Here is a 25,060-nt window from a genome sequence, read left to right as displayed (position 1 = left end):
TCTCTTTCATAAAAAATATCATTTTTTTGAGGACAATTGTCGCTGAGCCCTTGAGGACTCTCCAGTAATCAGCAGTGAGTTTATTGGTACTGATGAGTCACCAGTCTTGAACCAAGCTATTCTGCAGTACAGACAGTACTGAACCAAGCTATCCTACAATACAGGCAGTACTGAACTAAGCTATCCTACAATACAGGCAGTACTGAACTAAGCTATCCTACAATACAGGCAGTACTGAACTAAGCTATCCTACAATACAAACAATACTGAACTAAGCTATCCTACAATACAGGCAGTACTGAACTAAGCTATCCTACAATACAGACAGTACTGAACTAAGCTATCCTACAATACAGACTGTGATCCTGACCAAGCAATCCTCCAGTACAGACTGTGATCCTGACCAAGCTATCCTCCAGTACAGACAGCGATCCTGACCAAGCTATCCTCTAGTACAGACTGTGATCCTGACCAAGCTATCCTCCAGTACAGACAGTGATCCTGACCAAGCTATCCTCCAGTACAGACAGCGATCCTGACCAAGCAATCCTCCAGTACAGACAGTGATCCTGACCAAGTTATCCTCCAGTACAGACAGCGATCCTGACCAAGCTATCCTCCAGTACAGACTGTGATCCTGACCAAACTATCCTCCAGTACAGACAGTGATCCTAACCAAGCAATCCTCCAGTACAGACAGCGATCCTGACCAAGTTATCCTCCAGTACAGACAGCGATCCTGACCAAGCAATCCTTCAGTACAGACAGCGATCCTGACCAAGTTATCCTCCAGTACAGACAGTGATCCTGACCAAGCAATCCTCCAGTACAGACAGCGATCCTGACCAAGTTATCCTCCAGTACAGACAGCGATCCTGACCAAGCAATCCTCCAGCACAGACAGCGATCCTGACCAAGTTATCCTCCAGTACAGACAGCGATCCTGACCAAGTTATCCTCCAGTGCAGACAGCATCCTGACCAAGCAATCCTCCAGTACAGACAGCAATCCCGACCAAGTTATCCTCCAGTACAGACAGCGATCCTGACCAAGTTATCCTCCAGTACAGACAGCGATCCTGACCAAGTTATCCTCCAGTACAGACAGCGATCCTGACCAAGCAATCCTCCAGTACAGACAGCGATCCTGACCAAGCAATCCTCCAGTACAGACAGTAATCCTGACCAAAATATCCTCCAGTACCGACTGTGGTTTTGACAACGCGATTCCACACTACCGACAGTCGTTCTGATCAAGCTATCCTCATGTACAGACTATGGTCCTGATCAAGCTATCCTCATGTACAGACTATGGTCCTGATCAATCTATCCTACACAATAGACAGTCATTCTGATCAAGCTATTCTACAGTATGGACAGTCGTTCTGAACAAGCTATCCTACAATATAGACAGTTGTTCTGACCAAGCTATCCTGCGCTACAGACAGTCGTTCTGATCAAGCTATCCTATAGTATAGACTGTGATCCTGACCATGCTGTCCTATAATATAAACAGTGATCCTGACCATGCTCTCCTATAGTATAGACAGTGATCCTAACCATGCTGTCCTATAATATAAACAGTGATCCTGACCATGCTCTCCTATAGTATAGACAGTGACCCTGACCATGCTGTCCTATAGTATAGACAGTGATCCTCACCATGATCTCCGATAGTATAGACAGTGATCCTGACCATTTTCTCCTGTAGAATATACAGTGATCCTGAACATGCTCTCCTATAGTATAGACAGTAATTCCTGACAATGCTCTCCTATAGTATAGACAATGATCCTGACCATGCTCTCCTGTAGAATATACAGTGATCCTGAACATGCTCTCCTGTAGAATATACAGTGACCCTGACCATGCTGTCCTATAGTATAGACAGTGGTCCTGACTGTGCTCTCCTATAGTACAAACAGTGATCATCATAGCGCTCTCCTATAGTATAGGCAGTGATGCTGAAAATGCTCTGCTATTGTATCGACTGTGATCCTCACCATGCTTTCCTATAGTATAGTCATTGATCCTCACCATGCTCACCTATGGTATAGACAGTGATCCTCACTATGCTCTCCTATAGTAGAAACAGTGATCCTCACAGCAATCTCCTATTGTATAGACATTGATCCTCACCATGCTCTCCTATAATACAGACGGTGATCCTGACCATGCTGTCCTATAGCACAGACAGTGATCCTCACAATGCTCTCCTATAGTATAGACAGTGATCCTCACTATGCTCTTCTATAGTATAGACAGTGATCCTCACTATGCTCTCCTATAGTATAGACATCGATCCTCACCATGCTCTGATATTGTGTAGACAGTTATCCTCACCATGCTCTCCTATAGTATAGACAGTGATCCTCACCATGCTGTCCTATAGTATAGACAGTGATCCTTACCATGCTCTGATATTGTGTAGACAGGGATCCTCACCATGCTCTCCTTTGGTATAGACAGTGATCCTGACCATGCTGTCCTATAGTATAGACAGTGATCCTTACCATGCTCTGATATTGTGTAGACAGGGATCATCACCATGCTCTCCTATAGTATAGACAGTGATCCTGACCATGCTGTCCTATAGTATAGACAGTGATCCTCACCATGATCTCCGATAGTATAGACAGTGATCCTGACAATGCTGTCCTATAGTACAGACAGTGATCCTGACCATTCTCTCCTATAGTATAGACTTTAATTCCTGACAATGCTCTTCTATAGTATAGACAGTGATGCTGAAAATGCTCTCATATTGTATCGACTGTGATTCTCACCATACTTTCCTACCGTATAGACAGTGATCCTGACCATGCTCACCTATAGAACAGACAGTGATCTTGACCATGCTCACCTATATTATAGACAGAGATCCTCACAACGCTCTCCTATAGTATACAATGATCCTGACCATGTTTACCTATAGTACAGACAGTGATCCTCACAATAATCTCCTATAGTATAGACAGTGATCCTGACCATTTTCTCCTGTAGAATATACAGTGATCCTGAACATGCTCTCCTATAGTATAGACAGTAATTCCTGACAATGCTCTCCTATAGTATAGACAATGATCCTGACCATGCTCTCCTATAGTATAGACAGTGATCCTCACCATGCTCTCCTATAGTATAGACAGTGATCCTGACAATGCTGTCCTATAATATAGACTTTGATCCTGACTGTGCTCTCCTATAGTACAAACAGTGATCATCATAGCGCTCTCCTATAGTATAGGCAGTGATGCTGAAAATGCTCTCCTATTGTATCGACTGTGATCCTCACCATGCTTTCCTATAGTATAGTCATTGATCCTCACCATGCTCACCTATGGTATAGACAGTGATCCTCACTATGCTCTCCTTTAGTAGAAACAGTGATCCTCACAGCAATCTCCTATTGTATAGACATTGATCCTCACCATGCTCTCCTATAATACAGACGGTGATCCTGACCATGCTGTCCTATAGCACAGACAGTGATCCTCACAATGCTCTCCTATAGTATAGACAGTGATCCTCACTATGCTCTTCTATAGTATAGACAGTGATCCTCACTATGCTCTCCTATAGTATAGACATCGATCCTCACCATGCTCTGATATTGTGTAGACAGTTATCCTCACCATGCTCTCCTATAGTATAGACAGTGATCCTCACCATGCTCTGATATTGTGTAGACAGGGATCCTCACCATGCTCTCCGATAGTATAGACAGTGATCCTGACAATCCTGTCCTATAGTACAGACAGTGATCCTGACCATTCTCTCCTATAGTATAGACTTTAATTCCTGACAATGCTCTTCTATAGTATAGACAGTGATGCTGAAAATGCTCTCATATTGTATCGACTGTGATTCTCACCATACTTTCCTACCGTATAGACAGTGATCCTGACCATGCTCACCTATAGAACAGACAGTGATCTTGACCATGCTCACCTATATTATAGACAGAGATCCTCACCACGCTCTCCTATAGTATACAATGATCCTGACCATGTTTACCTATAGTACAGACAGTGATCCTCACAATACTCTCCTATAGTATAGACAGTGATCCTGACCATTTTCTCCTGTAGAATATACAGTGATCCTGAACATGCTCTCCTATAGTATAGACAGTAATTCCTGACAATGCTCTCCTATAGTATAGACAATGATCCTGACCATGCTCTCCTATAGTATAGACAGTGATCCTCACCATGCTCTCCTATAGTATAGACAGTGATCCTGACAATGCTGTCCTATAATATAGACTTTGATCCTGAAAATGTTCTCCTATAGTATAGACATCGATCCTCACTATGCTCTTCTATAGTATAGACATCGATCCTCACCATGCCCTGATATTGAGTAGACAGTTTTCCTCACCATGCTCTTTTATAATATAGACAGTGATCCTCACCATGCTCTCCTATAGAATAGACAATGATCCTGAACATGCTCCTATAGTATAGACAGTGATGCTGACAATGCTTTCCTATAGTATAGACAGTGATCCTCACCATGCTCTCCTATGGTGTAGACAGTGATCCTCACCATGCTCTCCTATAGTATAGACAGTGATCCTCACCATGCTCTCCTATGGTGTAGACAGTGATCCTCACCATGCTCTCCTATAGTATAGACAGTGATCCTCACCACACTCTCCTGTAGTATAGACAGTGATCCTCACCACACTCTCCTATAGTATAGACAGTGATGCTGACAATTCTTTCCTATATTACAGGCAGTGATCCTCACCATGCTCTCCTATAGTATAGACAGTGATCCTGACCATGCTCTCCTATAGTATAGACAGTGATCCTCACCACACTCTCCTGTAGTATAGACAGTGATCCTCACCACACTCTCCTATAGTATAGACAGTGATGCTGACAATTCTTTCCTATATTACAGGCAGTGATCCTCACCATGCTCTCCTATAGTATAGACAGTGATCCTGACCATGCTCTCCTATAGAATAGACTGTGATCCTCACCACGCTCTCCAATAGTATAGACAGTGATCCTCACCATGCTCTCATATAGTATAGACAGTGATGCTGACAATGCTTTCCTATAGTACAGGCAGTGATCCTCACCATGCTCTCCTATAGTATAGACAGTGATCCTCACCATGCTCTCCTATAGGATAGACAGTGACCCTCACCATACTCTCCTATAGAATAGACAATGATCCTCACTGTGCTCTCCTATAGTATAAACAGTGATCCTCACAGCAATCTCCTATAGTATAGACAGTGATCCTCACCATGCTCTCCTATAATACAGACAGTGATCCTGACCATGCTGTCCTATAGTATAGACCATGATCCTCACCATGCTCTCCTATAGTATAGACAGTGATCCTCACCATTCTCTCCTATAGTATAGACAGTGATCCTGACCATGCTCTCCTATAGTATAGACAGTGATCCTGACCATGCTCTCCTATAGTATAAACAGTGATCCTGACCATGCTGTCCTATAGTATAGACAGTGATCCTCACCATGCTCTCCTATTGTATAGCCTGTGATCCTCACCATGCTCTCCTATAGTATTGACAGTGATACTGACCATGCTTTCCTATAGTACAGGCAGTGATCCCCACCATGCTCTCCTATAGTATAGACAGTGATCCTGACCATGTTTTCCTATAGTATAGACCATGATTCTCACCATGCTCTCCTATAGTATAGACACTATTCCTGACCATGCTCTCCTATAGTATAGACAGTGATCCTGACAATGCTGTCCTATAGTATAGACAGTGATCCTCACCATGTTCGTCTGTGGTATAGACGTTGATCCTGACCATGCTGTCCTATAGTATAGACACTATTCCTGACCATGCTGTCCTATAGTATAGACAGTGATCCTCACCATGCTCTCCTATAGTATAGACAGTGATCCTGACAATGCTCTCCTATAGTATAGACAGTGATCCCTCTGGATCAGTTAGTTGGTGAAACAGGAGATAGGCATCTGATTCAATCAAGACAGTAATTGATCAGAGTAAAGTAGAAGCTCTTAAAGCGGAATAGTTCTACTTCATTAAGATTCCATGTATGTTTTCATTTCTGAAAAAAAGGAAATGCAATTTGTAATGTGTCCTTTTGCAGTGCTGTATGTTTTCGTGATTGATGTATCTTTAATCTTAGAACATAAACCAATATAACATGATATCATAAACCTGTATTACATTACTACTACCACCAGCCCCTTTCCTTTGCAGCTGGAGAACGTGTTTCCTGGACTTGGGAATTGTTCTTGTGTTTTGTCTTTATGAGCTCTACCGTTCAGTGTCAACAATGTATCGTAAAAAAATATCTGTCAAAAGTCGTCTACGCAGATAATAAGTGTTGTTTGTGGTGACAGAACTGTAAGCTGTTTTCTTCCTCTATCTCCATGCCTTTGATTACAGGCTCTTTGAAAAATATGCAAAACACTTTGCAGAGCAATATGTGTTGACAAGCCTAACAATAGAGAGTATGCTGGTGGTCTGTGGTGGGAGGAGGACCTCAGGGAGAGGATGCATCTCAGTCCATCCATCTGCTTCTTACAACGCCATCACTCAACCTCCCTGAGAAAGGCCTCTCTCTCAAGGCCATGTGTAAAACAAGTACACGTACACACACACACACACACACACACACACACACACACACACACACACACACACACACACACACACACGCGCGCGCATACACACGCAGACACACACACAGCCATGAGCATACACACACATGCACATGCGGACATGCCCACACACACACACACACACACACCCACACACACACACACACACACACACACAAGCGTGCACACGCATATTTATACTCGCACATTTATACTCACACAAGTATTCACTTCCTGCTTTGCAGTACACTACCTATATAAAACAGTTAACATCAAGTTCACTGCTGAAAAATAGCACACTGAAGAGAGCAACATTACCTCATAAAGCCAAGAGACAAATTATCCTTAATTGTTATTATTTACCAAGTTACATGATTCAGGATTAGACTGTGGCCAAGCAGGCAGTGACTCACATTTCCTCCCCTGGAAAGCCTTGAGTGGGTCTGAGGTGAGAGGCAGGGGCGTCATGTACCCTTTATTTTAGAGAAGGCATAAAGTATGTGAGGATGGAGGGGGGTGGTACGCAGCTTTCACCTGGTTGAGTGAAAATTGTTGGAAAATAACATTTTCCTGCAGTCTAGAGCCATAATCATTATACCTAAGGATATGTCTATGTCTATTTTTCTGCATAGGTTAAAGCATACCTCTTTACCTGTTCAATTGTCATTTTAATGAATGATGCACATTGATTCTTTAAGAATTAAAGCAATTTAGACTTTTCTAAAGTCTAGCAACCATGCCAGCAGGCATCCCAGCTAAGTTAGATAAACAAGTGACTCTAACTTGATTAATAGCCTGAAATGGCTTGGTAGCTGGTTTTGAGGTTGGGAGATTGGGAACCTATCTAGCTGGCTAGCTAAAGCCAACTTCATAAAAAGCTAGGTGGCTAGTATTACAGAGAAACAACATTTCAGTTTTATTTATTAATCAATAAGGAATCAATATGCTACATAGCTTGATCAAAATCAAATTAATTTACAAACATACCTCCTGCGAGTCCTGCCCATCACAGGCAGCTAAAATCAAATCAGACGTTGTGTCTGTCACTTGAAACTGTGTCTCCTCTTCCACTGACGATACTGTCTGCAAGCACTAGTGTATTTAGCTTCCTGCCGAGCATCTAAAAAATAAATAAACAGGACAAATCTATGGGCATGACGCCTCTGGTGAGAGGGACCTGAAGGTGCTTGGTTGATTAGAGGTTATGACTTGGTACTCTCTGTATTGCGCTTGTGGATCAGGGCTGACAGCTATTAGCATCACAATGTAGAAATAATAGATTTATAAGAGTAAGGGCTTCCACGGAGGTATTAACTTCCACTTCATCTAATGAGGGCGTTGGACACATTAAAATCGATTCAGAGAGCTCATTTGGGGCGGCAGGGTAGCCTAGTGGTTAGAGCATTGGACTAGTAACCCGAAAGGTTGCAAGTTCAAATCCCTGAGCTGACAAGGTACAAGTCTGACGTTCTGCCCCTGAACAGGCAGTTAACCCACTAGGCCGTCATTGAAAATAAGAATTTGTTCTTAACTGACTTGCCTAGTTAAATGAAGGTAAAATAAAAAAAATTGTAGTGGGGCCTCAAGCCTGCAATGACACATACTGTACATACACATGCAATAAAAACAGTGTTTGAACATTTGTCTCTTAAATCCTTTGTTGTTGTTCTAATGTATTCTTTACAATCATGTTTGTTTTCCATCATAGTTTAAATAACTTCATGAAGCATTATGACCATCCTGTGTCACTTTACTTGGACTAAGAAAATACACTTTATGACTTTATGTCAAGAACCATCATAATCATATAAACCAGATAGGCCTATCACGTACATGCCTGCCCTTATGTCTGTCATCAGTCAAAAAGGTGTCTTGTCCTGCTCTTAAAATCTGCTCCTGCATTCATCCGAGTCATCAGCAACAGACCATTGGGGTATATTAGACATTTTAGTAATTCAGCAGATGCTTTTATCCAGAGCGACTTTTAGTTAGTGCATTAAGATAGCTTGGTGGGACAACCACATATTACAGACATAATAAGTACTCTTTTCCTCAAAGTAGTTATCAGCAAAGTCAGAGATTGAAAGGGGGGCGTGGGGGTGTGGGGGGAAGTTCAGGAAAGTTCAGAAAAGTTATTCTCTGAATTATATAATTACGGGTAGGTGCATGTCTGACAATTTCAGAAAATGTTATATAACATAAACATACTGTTGACTTGTAGGTTATGGTGAAATGGAAAGTTTTGCTTTGTGTGGTAGCTTTTGTGGGTTTAGGCTCTTATGTTGGTGTCATAACCAGCCATAAAATAACACAATATACAGGTCTATATATATGTGTCATGATATTGTTATTATGGCAGGTCATGACAAGTTATGTCAGCTGTTATGACACATTATGACATGGTTATGACCGTGTCATGACGCTGGGTGTCGAGTAAAGGGTTACTGATATGGCATATGCAGGGGTGAATGTACATAGTTGTGTTTCATGTTAGAGTATTGGGATAATTACGATCATTTGTGGTTTTGTTTTCTCAGTCCCTAAGGCCCACCAATACCCACTTTGGGTTTGAATTGTTGTTGCGATGACTCAGATGTTGGCCAGCAATTGGGGCCTCATAGTTCTTGTGTTCGACTCCATGATTGATACGTTTTATACCTTGTCGACCAAGACGACTCCTAACTGAGAGCAATTAGCTGTTTATTTGTAGGTCTGTTCCAACGTTTTATATTATATAACTGTTAGATTAGGTGTAGCAAGGTTTTCTGTGGAACGGAAGTTAACTTTTCATTAACAAATGGGAAGTCAGTGTTTAGTTTGGAACTTAGTTCTCTGAGTCTTTTCTTTACCCTGTCATTCTCCAAAACAAAGAGAAGAGTATGCCAGGCTTTTATTTTTTCCTCTTGTGTTACTATAGGCAACAGAATCCCCCAGACAACTCTGGTCTGAACCAGATCAGTGTAGCCAACAGCATATGAACTGCAAAATCACACATCTCAATCAAAACCCATATTCAACTCACTTTAGCAATGATTATTCACTCAAGCACTAATCTAATCAAATCAAATGTATTTGTCACATACACATGGTTAGCAGATGTTAATGCGAGTGTAGAGAAATGCTTGTGCTTCTAGTTCCGACAATGCAGTAATAACCAACGAGTAATCTAACCTAACAATTTCACAACAGCTACCTTATACACACAAGTGTAAAGGGATAAAGAATACATAAAGATATATGAATGAGTGATGGTACAGAACTGCATAGGCAAGATGCAGTATATGGTATCGAGTACAGTATATACATGTGAGATGAGTAATGTAGGGTACAGTATGTAAACAAAAGTGGCATAGTTTAAAGTGGCTAGTGATACATGTATTACATAAAGATGCAGTAGATGATATAGAGTACAGTATATACGTATACATATGCGATAAATAATGTAGGGTATGTAAACAGTATATTAAGTAGCCTTGTTTAAAGTGGCTTGTGATATATTTTACATCAATTTCCTTCAATTCCCATTATTAAAGTGGCTGGAGTTGAGTCAGTGTGTTGGGAGCAGCCACTCAATGTTAGTGGTGGCTGTTTAACAGTCTGATGGTCTTGAGATAGAAGCTGTTTTTCAGTCTCTCGGTCCCTGCTTTGATGTACCTGTACTGAACTCGCCTTCTGGATGATAGTGGGGTGAACAGGCAGTGGCTCGGGTGGTTGTTGTCCTTGATTATCTTTATGGCCTTCCTGTGACATCGGGTGGTGTAGGTGTCCTGGAGGGCAGGTAGTTTGCCCCCGGTGATGCGTTGTGCAGACCTCACTACCCCCTGGAGAGCCTTACGGTTGTGGGCGGAGCAGTTGCCGTACCAGGCGATGATACAGCCCAACAGGATGCTTTCGATTGTGCATCTGTAGAAGTTTGTGAGTGCTTTTGGTGACAAGCCGAATTTCTTCAGCCTCCTGAGGTTGAAGAGGCGCTGCTGCGCCTTCTTCACGACGCTGTCTGTATGGGTGGACCAATTCAGTTTGTCCGTGATGTGTACGCCCGAGGAACTTAAAACTGACTACCCTCTCCACTACTGTCCCATCGATGTGGATAGGGGGGTGCTCCCTCTGCTGTTTCCTGTAGTGCACAATCATCTCATTTGTTTTGTTGAAGTTATTTTCCTGACACCACTCTCCGAGGGCCCTCACCTCCTCCCTGTAGGCCGTCTCGTCGTTGTTGGTAATCAAGCCTACCACTGTTGTGTCGTCTGCAAACGATGGTAAGATACCTCATTGGCAATCCCCATCACGGCATTATCATGATTGATCATGGTTTTACCGCCTGTTCTCTCCTTCTCAACTCTGATCATTCAATAGTGGTTAAGACGTGACTGTGTGCCATTTGAATAAAATAAAAGTTGATTTCTCACGTGCGCCAAATACCACCGGTGTAGACCTTACAGTGAAATTCGTACTTACAGGCTCTAACTAACAGTGCAATTTAAGTTTTAAATAAAAATAGGTATTAGGTGAACAATAGGTAAGTAAATAAATAAAAAACAACAGTAAAAAGACAGTTAAAAATAACAGTAGCAAGGCTATATACAGTAACGAAGCTATATACAGGCACCGGTTAGTCGGGCTAATTGAGGTAGTATGTACATGTAGGTATGGTTAAAGTGAACAGAGTAGCAGTAGCGTAAAAGAGGGGTTGGGCGGTTGGTGAGTGGCGGGTGGCGGGACACAATGCAGATAGTCCGTGTAGCCAATGTGCGGGGGCACCGGTTAGTCGGGCTAATTGAGGTAGTATGTACATTAATGTATAGTTAAAGTGACTATGCATATATGATAAACAGACACAGTAGCAGCAGGGTAAAAAGAGGGGTTGGGAGGGGACAATGCAAATAGTCCGGGTAGCCATTTGATTACCTGTTCAGGAGTCTCATGGCTTGGGTGTAAAAGCTGTTGAGAAGCCTTTTGGTCCTAGACTTGGTGTTCCGGTACCGCTTGCATGCGGTAGTAGAGAGAACAGTCTATGACTGGGGTCTTTGACAGAGAAAGGTGCCATAGGGCCTTCCTCTGACACCACCTGGTGTGGAGGTCCATTCATTCATTCAGCACTTGAGTTCGAATTTCACGGTAGAGAAGGAGGTATTATGTGTGAGAGAGATGGAAAAAGACACGTTTTTCTGGGAACAATGATGATGATTCTGTTTGGGAGTGCGTTGCATAGCATAGTGAATGATTATAACAGGCTTTTGAACAGATCTGGATCCCGGAGTAACGTTAGATTGTAGCGGTGCTAATCTTCAGCCACTTCAGCATGATCTAAGGGTTAGGCAGAGCAGTGTTCTAATCATCCCCGGCGCCCAGCGGAGACATGGAAACGCACGTCTCCACCAAGAGGAATGTGTGATTCTGAAAACAGAGAGGCCAAGTAAGAAGAGATGAAAACCTAATTTAAAAAATAGACAGTTTGAGGAGGGGAGAGGCAAAGAAGAGGTGAGTCCAAAACACTTTTTAGTTCTATAAAAACTCTTGTAATTCGAACTGTCGTTCATATCTACTTAAGTTACTTTCTCACAAATATAAATATACCAACTTTTCAAATATAAGCTCTGCAAATGCTCTCTCATTTAATTAATTCCAATTGAACAGCTGTTTGTGACCAGGGTTAAACTTCAATGATCTCGATACCTGTTAGTCTTCTTCCAAATATCTCATTAGCTGTGTGTGATCAGTGCAGGTCTTTTGTAGTCGCCGGTGGTTCTGAGGGAAGCCCACCTCTGTACTATCCTGTGTGAGTTAGTGTTAGCTAACTATGTGGTTATCTGCCTCCCCGTCCATGTATTCAGAGCCAGTGCCCCTGCCTTATCAGCAGTCTGTAGCTTGCATGCTCAATCGCCTGATTTGTCAAGGGTGACTCCAAAAGATTCTGATAGGCACTTCGCAAATCACCCAGTTGATCTAAAATATCGACCAGCCACAAAAAGTCATTACACACAATAATGGCGGGCGGGACCTTGGAAGATGTGACTTAATTAGGTTTCAAATGCCTTCAAAAATGCCTTCAAATCTCTGGGCTATGGGAGAGTATCACACACACCCCTGAGTCTTCACTGACTTTACAGCTGGAGAAAGACTACTACTGCTCTTACTGATACACAATATTAACTAACTACAGAAATGCAATTGATTGATAATCCTAATGCTATTATAATTTTACTGGTACTACTACTACTACTACTACTACTACTAACAACTTATATCACTACACATAATAGGTTCATATTAATACTTTCTGTTGAGTTGTTCAGTATGTACTTTTGCTGTATAGTTCATAATTGCTGTAGAGCTGTAATTATTAGATATTCTTTAGATTGCCATTTTGTGAGGGTGGTTACAGTCATTAGCATGTTTTACTCTATTGCTTCGTCTATCTCTGTCTCCCTCCCTCCCTCTCTCTCTCTCTCTCTCTCTCTCTCTCTCTGTCTCTGTCTCTCTCTCTCTCTCTCTCTCTCTCTCTCTCTCTCTCTGTCTCTGTCTCTGTCTCTGTCTCTCTCTCTCTCTCTCTCTCTCTCTCTCTCTCTCTGTCTCTGTCTCTGTCTCTGTCTCTCTATCTCTCTCTCTCTCTCTCTCTCTCTCTCTCTCTCTCTCTCTGTCTGCTCAGTACGAGATAATTATTAAATGAGGGAGAAAAGCAACACCAGAAAGTCTCTCAACAATAAAGGACATGTTTTCATAATGACATTTAAAAAGTAATTGCATGTAAATTGTGTTCCAGGCTTAGGAATGAAAACATGCCTGGTGTTTAAATTAGTGTTCTATTTAACCTCTCTCTGCTTGTCTGTGTGTTTGTCTCTCTGCCAACCTTGGTGTCATTGGAGAATCTATATTTTAGAGAAAGGTCTCTTTTTCTGCATCACAAACTGATGAGAATATTTTTTTATATCTGCACTGATTAAATGTACTTTCCTTCTGAGCTCATTCCAATTTGTTCAACCTCACATGCACAGCTTTTGATAGGAGATGATCCTGACCAATATTTATGATTTCACCATGATATATCTAGCTTTTGAAATAACATTCTGTTTTGATTGATTTAGAGTATGTGTGTGCATCGGTACTACTGTATAAATGTCTGTTTTACACATTAATCACACCAGGAATATAACTATCAAGACTGACTCTCCTCCAACTCCTTTTATGACATTATTGAATCGTATCCTAACAGTCATCATTCTCTCTGTTTCTTCCTTGCTGTGTAGAAAACCAAGATCTCCACATACGACAAGATGTGGGAGTTTATGAGCAGTCGGAGGCACTCTGTGATGGTGAAGGATATTGACGAAGGGATCCACCGAGTTCTCACCTCGGACTACGCCTTCCTCATGGAGTCCACCACCATCGAGTTTGTCACCCAGCGCAACTGCAACCTTACGCAGATAGGGGGTCTCATCGACTCCAAAGCCTACGGTGTGGGAACCCCCATGGGTACGTCCTCCTCTCAACATAGTACAACACACACATATATCTAGTTCTCAACCACAATTTCTGTAACTACTCTCGCCTATTTCGACAGTTAGGACAAAAGACTGAGCCATACTCCCACCCACAGTACATTCTCCATAACCCTGAGACATGACCCATGCAATAACATTCAGTATCATAGCACCCTGCATTAAGATAAGGTTTATTTTGCTGTTTAATAACACAGCCCACTACACTATAGCATGTTTATCATTTCATAACACAGCCCACTACACTATAGCATGTTTATCATTTCATAACACAGCCCACTACACTATAGCATGTTTATCATTTCATAACACAGCCCACTACGCTATAGCATGTTTATCATTTAATAACACAGCCCACTACACTATAGCATGTTTATCATTTAATAACACAGCCCACTACACTATAGCATGTTTATCATTTCATAACACAGCCCACTACGCTATAGCATGTTTATCATTTAATAACACAGCCCACTACGCTATAACATGTTTATCATTTAATAACACAGCAAACATACTACATATATAATGCTTTCATATTATTCAATAATCGAGCACACTAATCTATAATGGGAAACCGCTGTATGGATCAAATCTAATTGTATTGGTCAGGTTCACAGTTTACAGCAGGTATAAAATGTGCAGTGAAATGCTTGTGTGCTAGCTCCCTCAACACTGTAGTACAATAATCAATATCAAATATCAGATTTGCTCTCTCTGGCTTTTCAAACAGAATGACTCCCTTGCACTAATGGGGCTCGCTAAGTAAGCTTCTGCCAGTCCTTCTGAACATCATCTTTCGTCATGTAAGCCATGGCTCCGTGTGTGTGTGTGTGTGTGTGTGTGTGTGTGTGTGTGTGTGTGTGTGTGTGTGACAGAGAATGTGTAAGCACCCATGGACCCTTAGGGGCCAAACAGCTGATGAAATATCTGACATAAATAAATAAATGAATGGAGAGGGTGTTGGGTGGTGGCAGGCTAATTTACACGTTGTGTGCGGAGGTGCAGGATTTGATTATGGAGCTCAGCAGCAGATTGTCTTAATCCTGTTACACATGCAGCCCCCGGCAATGGCTGCCACAAATGAATAGGAAAAACTCCTTGTAAGTACCTGGGTTATAAAGGGAAGATTGCTCTGGGGCGTCCCTACAAGACAACTTAACACAATGACCTGCATGCAAAGGATGCTGGGTGTTTTTGTATTTATTTAGGGAGACTGGGAAGTGGAGGTTGTCTTTCTTTCTATGTTTGGGAATTGTGGCTTTTATACGCTATGTAAATGAACTCTAAAATGTTTTGGTGTAACAGTCTCCCTGTTATTTAGCTTGTTGTCTAACACATTGTTCAATATGCAGCAGGACACATGCCTTTAGAGAATACAACACGGTGTGTCCCATTTCCCTAAGAGGATGGATCATTCTGTCCTTTATAACATCAGTGGCTATTGGCTCCATTTGTGTATGTTTGACGTATTTCTCGGTCAGAAAGCACATCTATAATAAACCCAGTAAGTGACTGTATGAGAGAGCAGCACAGTGGGTGTGTTTTCTCTGTGTGATTGTGTTTCCTGTGTGATTTGTCCTATAACAATATGTGTGACCAGGGTGTTGGCGACAGCTGGAATGGAATATGCTCTATGGATTGTGATGCATTTGTGAGGAACAATGCAGGAATGGGTTTGTTGTTGTGTGTGTGTGCGCGTGTGCGTATACGAGTGTGAGTGTATGTCTGTGCATGTGCACATATGGTGTTCATGTGTGTGCATTTGTATTAAGTGTGTGCGGGTTTCCAAATACGTTTCTCCGTATGTGTGTGTGTATGTGTTTGTCAGGCAAAGGGTTAGGTTGTGCATCGCACACATTGTCGGTCCGTGCTGAAAAAAGGATGTTTAGCATCATCACTCCCTTGTGGCCCATTCACACGGAGCAGAGAACAAGGCATTTAAATTGCTAATCCTACCCTTTTAGTACCCGTTACCATATGTGTCCTGTATTCCCATACAGCCTGGCCATTTAGCATATATCTCATTGACTTTAACAGAGAGGAGTTGTCTGCCTGCATTAGTACCTGGGTGTATTTGGTTCTGAGTCCCTCTGGCAGCCGCTCCCCAAGTCTGCACTGTAATGGACAGAGTTAGTGTTAGTTAGCACGGCCGTCCAGATGTTATCCCTCTCTAACTCTAATGGGATATTTACTGCATTGGCAACGGCGGTTAATTCAGAGTATAACATTTAGCCCATCGAAGAGGAGAGTAGACCAGAGCGAAGTATATGCATCTGGTAGCTGATGATATTAGCTGAAAACAGATGAAAGTAGGACCATTGTGAAGTTGTATCTAAAGGGGATTGTTGTTGGCCTACATAAGGTGGAGTGGAAGGGGGAGGGACACGGGAGCTGTGTAGCTGTGTGTCCACATTAGAGAGTGAAGCCCCATAGTGACCGTAGTCCTATTGTACCTATGGGGATAGATCTCCCCGCTCAGCCTTTAATGTGTGTGTATGGACGTCCTCCTTGGAGAGGCCATTAAGTGGAGTCATGCACAGCAGCGTATCAAACATCTGTCACAGGTTTGTTTATGCGACTCGTGCCACTCGGCCGCTTGTGAGTAAACTGTTATTTCCTCTGCTTCATACATCCATATCTCAGGAGGCTTTGTCTCTGTCCTCCTTCCTTCCCTCGTCTATCTCTCTCTCTGACTCTCTCCCCCCTGCCTATCTCTGTCTTTGCCGCCGTCTCTCTCTCTCTATCTCTCTTTCTCTTCCTCTTTCTCTTTGCTATCAATTTTCATTTTGTTTCATTAGGCCTTCTTAATCTCTTACAGTATTAGGGAAGTGTATATTTTGCATGTCATCAGGCTGGCGTTTGGTGCCGTGCAGTGCGGGGAAGTTGTCGCGATGGTGGGTCGTTTAGCTCCGGATCATAAACGACAGAGAACATCTCTGTAAGACCTGAATGGAATGCTGGGAAATGGGACATCTCCGAGGGCGGGACCCGCCTGCTGTTTGAGCAGTGACCATCCTGTCCTAGTCCTGTACAGCAAAAAGAGAGAGGAGAGGGATATGGGGTATGAGGACAATTGGAGAAAATATGACAGACCTAGCTGGGGCGGAATGAAGATGTCAGTCTAGAAGAGTCTGTGAACTACAGTTTACCAGAAAGTATATGAGAGCACAATCAAGCACAGGGTGGAATATGTTTGCAGAAATGTTTTGATAATAACAGTATTCTCCAGACATTTAGAGGTAATTGTAGGGCCTGAAAGTAATAATTTTAAATATTTACACACATCCATTTCCTCTCTTTTATATTTCCCCCTGATCGACTTAACATGCAAAACAAATCTGGAGCTGTATTACAAAGAAGGAAAACAAAATCTTAGAACAGGGATAAAAATACGACATGTACTTGAGCGTGCCAGGAACATTTTCCATGCTGTTTTGTGGAGACACAATGCATTAGAGATTGGTGTGCTATTACTCCCTTTGATCTGACAGATTACAGCTATGTGTCTTATCCTGGATTCACGATGGTCTGTCAGTTCCCTCTCCTATGTTTCTTCAGTTGGAGAATTAAGACGACATGAATGGCTACGCCATGTTGAGAGGGCCTGTTTTCAGCTCCTCACATTGACATATTCTGTTTATCACTGAGAAACACAGCGGTGCTGAACTTTCTCCTCCATCTCTCACCCAGTAAGACTCAACAGAAAGAGAGTACTTCATTTCCATTTTCTAACCGCTTCTTCACCTGTCTCGTCATTGGAAGAAACAAGAGAATACCCCGTATATATTAACCACAATACAAAGATTCTGTGGACTCTATAGTGATATCAGGCTACTGCCAACACATGTCCATGTTAGTTAACTTGAACTATTTTATCACATTTTTTCAAGAAACGTTGCAATACCTTTGCACACATTGGAGTAAGCCACAATTCAAATCAAGCAGGGAATTCATCAAATGACATACATGTTGTTGTTCGGGTAGCTTACGCTTGTCATCATCCTTCACATTGTGAGAGGGTATGCAGAAATCATTATCTAAAGACAGTTGGACCACAACCACATGATTTCACTGTCCATTTAGTTGTTATGGAGGATTATTAAGTGCAGACAATGACATTCTAGATTCTACTGAAATGCCATGTTCCATTGCCCTGCAGAATATTTATGTTTGGCCTCTGCAGCAGTGCTGTTCAATTAACAGAATTGAATGATTAAACCAGCCACAAACTGAGCCTGCACAATGTGATATCATGCTGGAGCTTTGCTGGATCAGAAAATCCTCATATTAATTTCTCCCCATTCTGGGTTCTCTGGGGTTTCTCATTTTGTTTTGCTACCCTAGACCTGGCTCTGGCTGGTATTTCAGGGCTGCATTTTCCTTAATTTCCTCAGTCCTAGGGCTGCAGGTAGCGAGTGAGTGATCTGACACACACAGGGCTAGCTACAGTAGTGAGTGATCTGTCACACACAGGGCTAGCTACAGTAGTGAGTGATCTGTCACAAACAGGGCTAGCTACGGTAGTGAGTGATCTGACACAAACAGGGCTAGCTACAGCAGTTACTGATCTGACACAAACAGGGCTAGCTACAGTTGTGAGTGATCTGACACACAGGGCTAGCTACAGTAGTGAGTGGTCTGTCACACACATGGCAAGCTACGGCAGTTACTGATCTGACACAAACAGGGCTAGCTACAGTTGTGAGTGATCTGACACACACAGGGCTAGCTACAGTAGTGAGTGATCTGACACACACAGAGCCAGCTACAGTAGTGAGTGATCTGACACACACACAGAGCCAGCTACAGTAGTGAGTGATCTGACACACACAGGGCTAGCTACAGTAGTAAGCGATCTGACACACACAGGGCTAGCTACAGTAGTGAGTGATCTGACACACACAGGGCTAGCTACTGTAGTGAGTAATCTGACACAAACAGGGCTAGCTACAGTAGTGAGTTATCTGACACAAACAGGGCTAGCTACAGTAGTGAGTGATCTGACACAAACATGGCTAGCTACATTAGTGAGTGATCTGACACACACAGGGCTAGCTACAGTAGCTGTTGTATGAATGTGACCCCTGAAGATAAATATATTTAGATGGAAATTAATTATACGAGAGTTAGTGCTGCGTGTTTCACATTAGTTATCACCATGGGGATAGATGTTTTGAAACATGTACGCTGGGCTCTGCCTGTCTGTTGTTGATCTGATAAAAAAGAGAGAGAGACACACACACAAAGCCTTGAGCTGACGATGAAGGACATAACACATCTAAAAGTATTCAGAGGTGGCCTGGTGATCGCAGCACAACTGTTCTCTGCTCTTCAGGCATAGCAACAGCACAGTGAGGAAGTGTTACTATGGAGATTGTCAATCACTGCGTGCCTTTTTGTCTGCCCAGCTCCTGCTGCTGTAGTATTGGTCCTCATACATACTAACAAGTAGCATTGTATTGTTCCCTGCATGGCTGCTTCTCAACAAACAGCCTTGATACTTAATATTCATCAGGCAATCTCCATGTGTTGTTCTCCCCTCTCCTCAACACAAGCCATCTATAGTTCTGAAGAGTTGTTCTCCCCTCTCCTCAACACAAGCCATCTATAGTTCTGAAGAGTTGTTTTCCCCTCTCCTCAACACCAAGCCATCTATAGTTCTGAAGAGTTGTTTTCCCCTCTCCTCAACACAAGCTGGCTATAGTTCTGAAGAGTTGTTCTCCCCTCTCCTCAACACAAGCCATCTATAGTTCTGAAGAGTTGTTTTCCCCTCTCCTTAACACCAAGCTGGCTATAGTTCTGAAGAGTTGTTTTCCCCTCTCCTCAACACCAAGCTGGCTAGAGTTCTGAAGAGTTGTTTTGGTCTCTCCTCAACACCAAGCTGGCTATAGTTCTAAAGACTTGTTTTCCCCTCAACACCAAGCTGGCTATAGTTCTGAAGAGTTGTTTTCCCCTCTCCTCAACACCAAGCAGGCTATAGTTCTAAATAGTTGTTTTCCCCTCTCCTTAACACAAGCTGGCTATAGTTCTAAATAGTTGTTTTGCCCTCTCCTTAACACAAGCAAGCTGGCTATAATTCTGAAGAGTTATGTTCCCCTCTCCTCAACACCAAGCTGGCTATAGTTCTGAAGAGTTGTTTTGGTCTCTCCTTAACACCAAGCTGGCTATAGTTCTGAAGAGTTGTTTTCAACTCTCCTCAACACCAAGCTGGATATAGTTCTGAAGAGTTGTTTTCCCCTCTCCTTAACACAAGCTGGCTATAGCTCTGAATAGTTGTTTTCCCCTCTCCTCAACACCGAGCTGGCTAGAGTTCTGAAGAGTTGTTTTCAACTCTCCTCAACACCAAGCTGGATATAGTTCTGAAGAGTTGTTTTCCCCTCTCCTCAACACCAAGCTGGCTATAGTTCTAAATAGTTGTTTTCCCCTCTCCTCAACACCAAGCTGGCTATAGTTCTGAAGAGTTGTTTACGTCTCTCCTCAACACCAAGCTGGCTATAGTTCTGAAGAGTTGTTTTCCTCTCTCCTCAACACCAAGCTGGCTATAGTTCTGAAGAGTTGTTTACGTCTCTCCTCAACACCAAGCTGGCTGTAGTTCTGAAGAGTTGTTTCCCTCTCTCAACACCAAGCTGGCTATAGTTCTGAAGAGTTGTTTTTCCCCTCTCCTCAACACAAGCTGGATATAGTTCTGAAGAGTTGTTTTCCCCTCTCCTTAACACAAGCTGGCTATAGCTCTAAAGAGTTTTTTCCCCTCTCTCAACACCAAGCTGGCTATAGTTCTGAAGAGTTGTTTTCGTCTCTCCTCAACACCAAGCTGGCTATAGTTCTAAAGAGTTGTTTTCCCCTCTCCTTAACACCAAGCTGGCTGTAGTTCTGAAGAGTTGTTTTCCCCTCTCCTCAACACCAAGCTGGCAATAGTTCTGAAGAGTTGTTTACGTCTCTCCTTAACACCAAGCTGGCTGTAGTTCTGAAGAGTTGTTTTCCCCTCTCCTCAACACCAAGCTGGCAATAGTTCTGAAGAGTTGTTTACGTCTCTCCTCAACACCAAGCTGGCTATAGTTCAGAAGAGTTGTTTTGGTCACTCCTCAACACCAAACTGGCTATAGTTCTGAAGAGTTGTTTTCCCCTCTCCTCAACACCAAGCTGGCTATAGTTCTGAAGAGTTGTTTTCCTCTCTCAACACCAAGCTGGCTATATTTCTGAAGAGTTGTTATCCCCTCTCCTCAACACAAGCTGGATATAGTTCTGAAGAGTTTTTTTTCCCCTCTCCTCAACACAAGCTGGATATAGTTCTAAATAGTTGTTTTCCCCTCTCCTCAACACAAGCTGGCTATAGTTCTGAAGAGTTGTTTTCCTCTCTCAACACCAAGCTGGCTATAGTTCTGAAGAGTTGTTTTCGTCTCTCCTCAACACCAAGCTGGCTATAGTTCTAAAGAGTTGTTTTCCCCTCTCCTTAACACCAAGCTGGCTGTAGTTCTGAAGAGTTGTTTTCCCCTCTCCTCAACACCAAGCTGGCAATAGTTCTGAAGAGTTGTTTACGTCTCTCCTTAACACCAAGCTGGCTGTAGTTCTGAAGAGTTGTTTTCCCCTCTCCTCAACACCAAGCTGGCAATAGTTCTGAAGAGTTGTTTACGTCTCTCCTCAACACCAAGCTGGCTATAGTTCTGAAGAGTTGTTTTCCCCTCTCCTTAACTCAAGCTGGCTATAGTTCTAAAGAGTTGTTTTCCCCTCTCCTCAACACCAAGCTGGCTATAGTTCTGAAGAGTTGTTTTGCCTTCTCCTCAACACCAAGCTGGCTATAGTTCTGTAGAGTTGTTTTCCCGTCAACACCAAGCTGGCTATAGTTCTGAAGAGTTGTTTTCCCCTCAACACCAAGCTGGCCATAGTTCTGTAGAGTTGTTTTCCCCTCAACACCAAGCTGGCTATAGTTCTGAAGAGTTGTTTTCCCCTCTCCTTAACACAAAGCTAGCTGGCTATAGTTCTGAATAGTTGTTTTCCCCTTTCCTCAACACAAGCTGGATATAGTTCTGAAGAGTTGTTTTCCCCTCTCCTCAACACCAAGCTGGCTATAGTTCTGAAGAGTTGTTTACGTCTCTCCTCAACACCAAGCTGGCTGTAGTTCTGAAGAGTTGTTTCCCTCTCTCAACACCAAGCTGGCTATAGTTCTGAAGAGTTGTTTTTCCCCTCTCCTCAACACAAGCTGGATATAGTTCTGAAGAGTTGTTTTCCCCTCTCCTTAACACAAGCTGGCTATAGCTCTAAAGAGTTTTTTCCCCTCTCTCAACACCAAGCTGGCTATAGTTCTGAAGAGTTGTTTTCGTCTCTCCTCAACACCAAGCTGGCTATAGTTCTAAAGAGTTGTTTTCCCCTCTCCTTAACACCAAGCTGGCTGTAGTTCTGAAGAGTTGTTTTCCCCTCTCCTCAACACCAAGCTGGCAATAGTTCTGAAGAGTTGTTTACGTCTCTCCTTAACACCAAGCTGGCTGTAGTTCTGAAGAGTTGTTTTCCCCTCTCCTCAACACCAAGCTGGCAATAGTTCTGAAGAGTTGTTTACGTCTCTCCTCAACACCAAGCTGGCTATAGTTCTGAAGAGTTGTTTTCCCCTCTCCTTAACTCAAGCTGGCTATAGTTCTAAAGAGTTGTTTTCCCCTCTCCTCAACACCAAGCTGGCTATAGTTCTGAAGAGTTGTTTTCCCCTCTCCTTAACACAAGCTGGCTATAGCTCTAAAGAGTTTTTTCCCCTCTCTCAACACCAAGCTGGCTATAGTTCTGAAGAGTTGTTTTCGTCTCTCCTCAACACCAAGCTGGCTATAGTTCTAAAGAGTTGTTTTCCCCTCTCCTTAACACCAAGCTGGCTGTAGTTCTGAAGAGTTGTTTTCCCCTCTCCTCAACACCAAGCTGGCAATAGTTCTGAAGAGTTGTTTACGTCTCTCCTTAACACCAAGCTGGCTGTAGTTCTGAAGAGTTGTTTTCCCCTCTCCTCAACACCAAGCTGGCAATAGTTCTGAAGAGTTGTTTACGTCTCTCCTCAACACCAAGCTGGCTATAGTTCTGAAGAGTTGTTTTCCCCTCTCCTTAACTCAAGCTGGCTATAGTTCTAAAGAGTTGTTTTCCCCTCTCCTCAACACCAAGCTGGCTATAGTTCTGAAGAGTTGTTTTGCCCTCTCCTTAACACAAGCTGGCTATAGCTCTAAAGAGTTTTTTCCCCTCTCTCAACACCAAGCTGGCTATAGTTCTGAAGAGTTGTTTTCGTCTCTCCTCAACACCAAGCTGGCTATAGTTCTAAAGAGTTGTTTTCCCCTCTCCTTAACACCAAGCTGGCTGTAGTTCTGAAGAGTTGTTTTCCCCTCTCCTCAACACCAAGCTGGCAATAGTTCTGAAGAGTTGTTTACGTCTCTCCTTAACACCAAGCTGGCTGTAGTTCTGAAGAGTTGTTTTCCCCTCTCCTCAACACCAAGCTGGCAATAGTTCTGAAGAGTTGTTTACGTCTCTCCTCAACACCAAGCTGGCTATAGTTCTGAAGAGTTGTTTTCCCCTCTCCTTAACTCAAGCTGGCTATAGTTCTAAAGAGTTGTTTTCCCCTCTCCTCAACACCAAGCTGGCTATAGTTCTGAAGAGTTGTTTTGCCTTCTCCTCAACACCAAGCTGGCTATAGTTCTGTAGAGTTGTTTTCCCGTCAACACCAAGCTGGCTATAGTTCTGAAGAGTTGTTTTCCCCTCAACACCAAGCTGGCCATAGTTCTGTAGAGTTGTTTTCCCCTCAACACCAAGCTGGCTATAGTTCTGAAGAGTTGTTTTCCCCTCTCCTTAACACAAAGCTAGCTGGCTATAGTTCTGAATAGTTGTTTTCCCCTTTCCTCAACACAAGCTGGATATAGTTCTGAAGAGTTGTTTTCCCCTCTCCTCAACACCAAGCTGGCTATAGTTCTGAAGAGTTGTTTACGTCTCTCCTCAACACCAAGCTGGCTGTAGTTCTGAAGAGTTGTTTCCCTCTCTCAACACCAAGCTGGCTATAGTTCTGAAGAGTTGTTTTTCCCCTCTCCTCAACACAAGCTGGATATAGTTCTGAAGAGTTGTTTTCCCCTCTCCTTAACACAAGCTGGCTATAGCTCTAAAGAGTTTTTTCCCCTCTCTCAACACCAAGCTGGCTATAGTTCTGAAGAGTTGTTTTCGTCTCTCCTCAACACCAAGCTGGCTATAGTTCTAAAGAGTTGTTTTCCCCTCTCCTTAACACCAAGCTGGCTGTAGTTCTGAAGAGTTGTTTTCCCCTCTCCTCAACACCAAGCTGGCAATAGTTCTGAAGAGTTGTTTACGTCTCTCCTTAACACCAAGCTGGCTGTAGTTCTGAAGAGTTGTTTTCCCCTCTCCTCAACACCAAGCTGGCAATAGTTCTGAAGAGTTGTTTACGTCTCTCCTCAACACCAAGCTGGCTATAGTTCAGAAGAGTTGTTTTGGTCACTCCTCAACACCAAACTGGCTATAGTTCTGAAGAGTTGTTTTCCCCTCTCCTCAACACCAAGCTGGCTATAGTTCTGAAGAGTTGTTTTCCTCTCTCAACACCAAGCTGGCTATATTTCTGAAGAGTTGTTATCCCCTCTCCTCAACACAAGCTGGATATAGTTCTGAAGAGTTTTTTTTCCCCTCTCCTCAACACAAGCTGGATATAGTTCTAAATAGTTGTTTTCCCCTCTCCTCAACACAAGCTGGCTATAGTTCTGAAGAGTTGTTTTCCTCTCTCAACACCAAGCTGGCTATAGTTCTGAAGAGTTGTTTTCGTCTCTCCTCAACACCAAGCTGGCTATAGTTCTAAAGAGTTGTTTTCCCCTCTCCTTAACACCAAGCTGGCTGTAGTTCTGAAGAGTTGTTTTCCCCTCTCCTCAACACCAAGCTGGCAATAGTTCTGAAGAGTTGTTTACGTCTCTCCTTAAC

At 42.9% G+C, this 25,060-nt stretch overlaps 1 protein-coding gene across 2 annotated transcripts in view; it reads left to right on the top strand.

Moving 5' to 3' along the window:
- Positions 1 to 25,060, top strand: part of LOC110538828 (glutamate receptor ionotropic, kainate 2) — a 254,022-nt gene that overhangs the window by 195,463 nt on the left and 33,499 nt on the right. For both annotated transcript variants that reach the window (XM_036943381.2, XM_036943390.2), the window contains exon 15: positions 13,880 to 14,105. In XM_036943381.2, coding sequence (XP_036799276.1) covers positions 13,880 to 14,105 — 226 coding nt within the window. The remainder of the gene's footprint in view (positions 1 to 13,879; positions 14,106 to 25,060) is intronic.

Source organism: Oncorhynchus mykiss, chromosome 2 (genome assembly GCF_057628025.1).
Source record: "Oncorhynchus mykiss isolate SJ-2025 chromosome 2, ASM5762802v1, whole genome shotgun sequence".
NCBI lineage: Eukaryota > Metazoa > Chordata > Actinopteri > Salmoniformes > Salmonidae > Oncorhynchus > Oncorhynchus mykiss.
The sequence above is the reverse complement of the archived record's forward strand: the minus strand, read 5'-3'. Positions and strand labels throughout refer to the sequence as shown.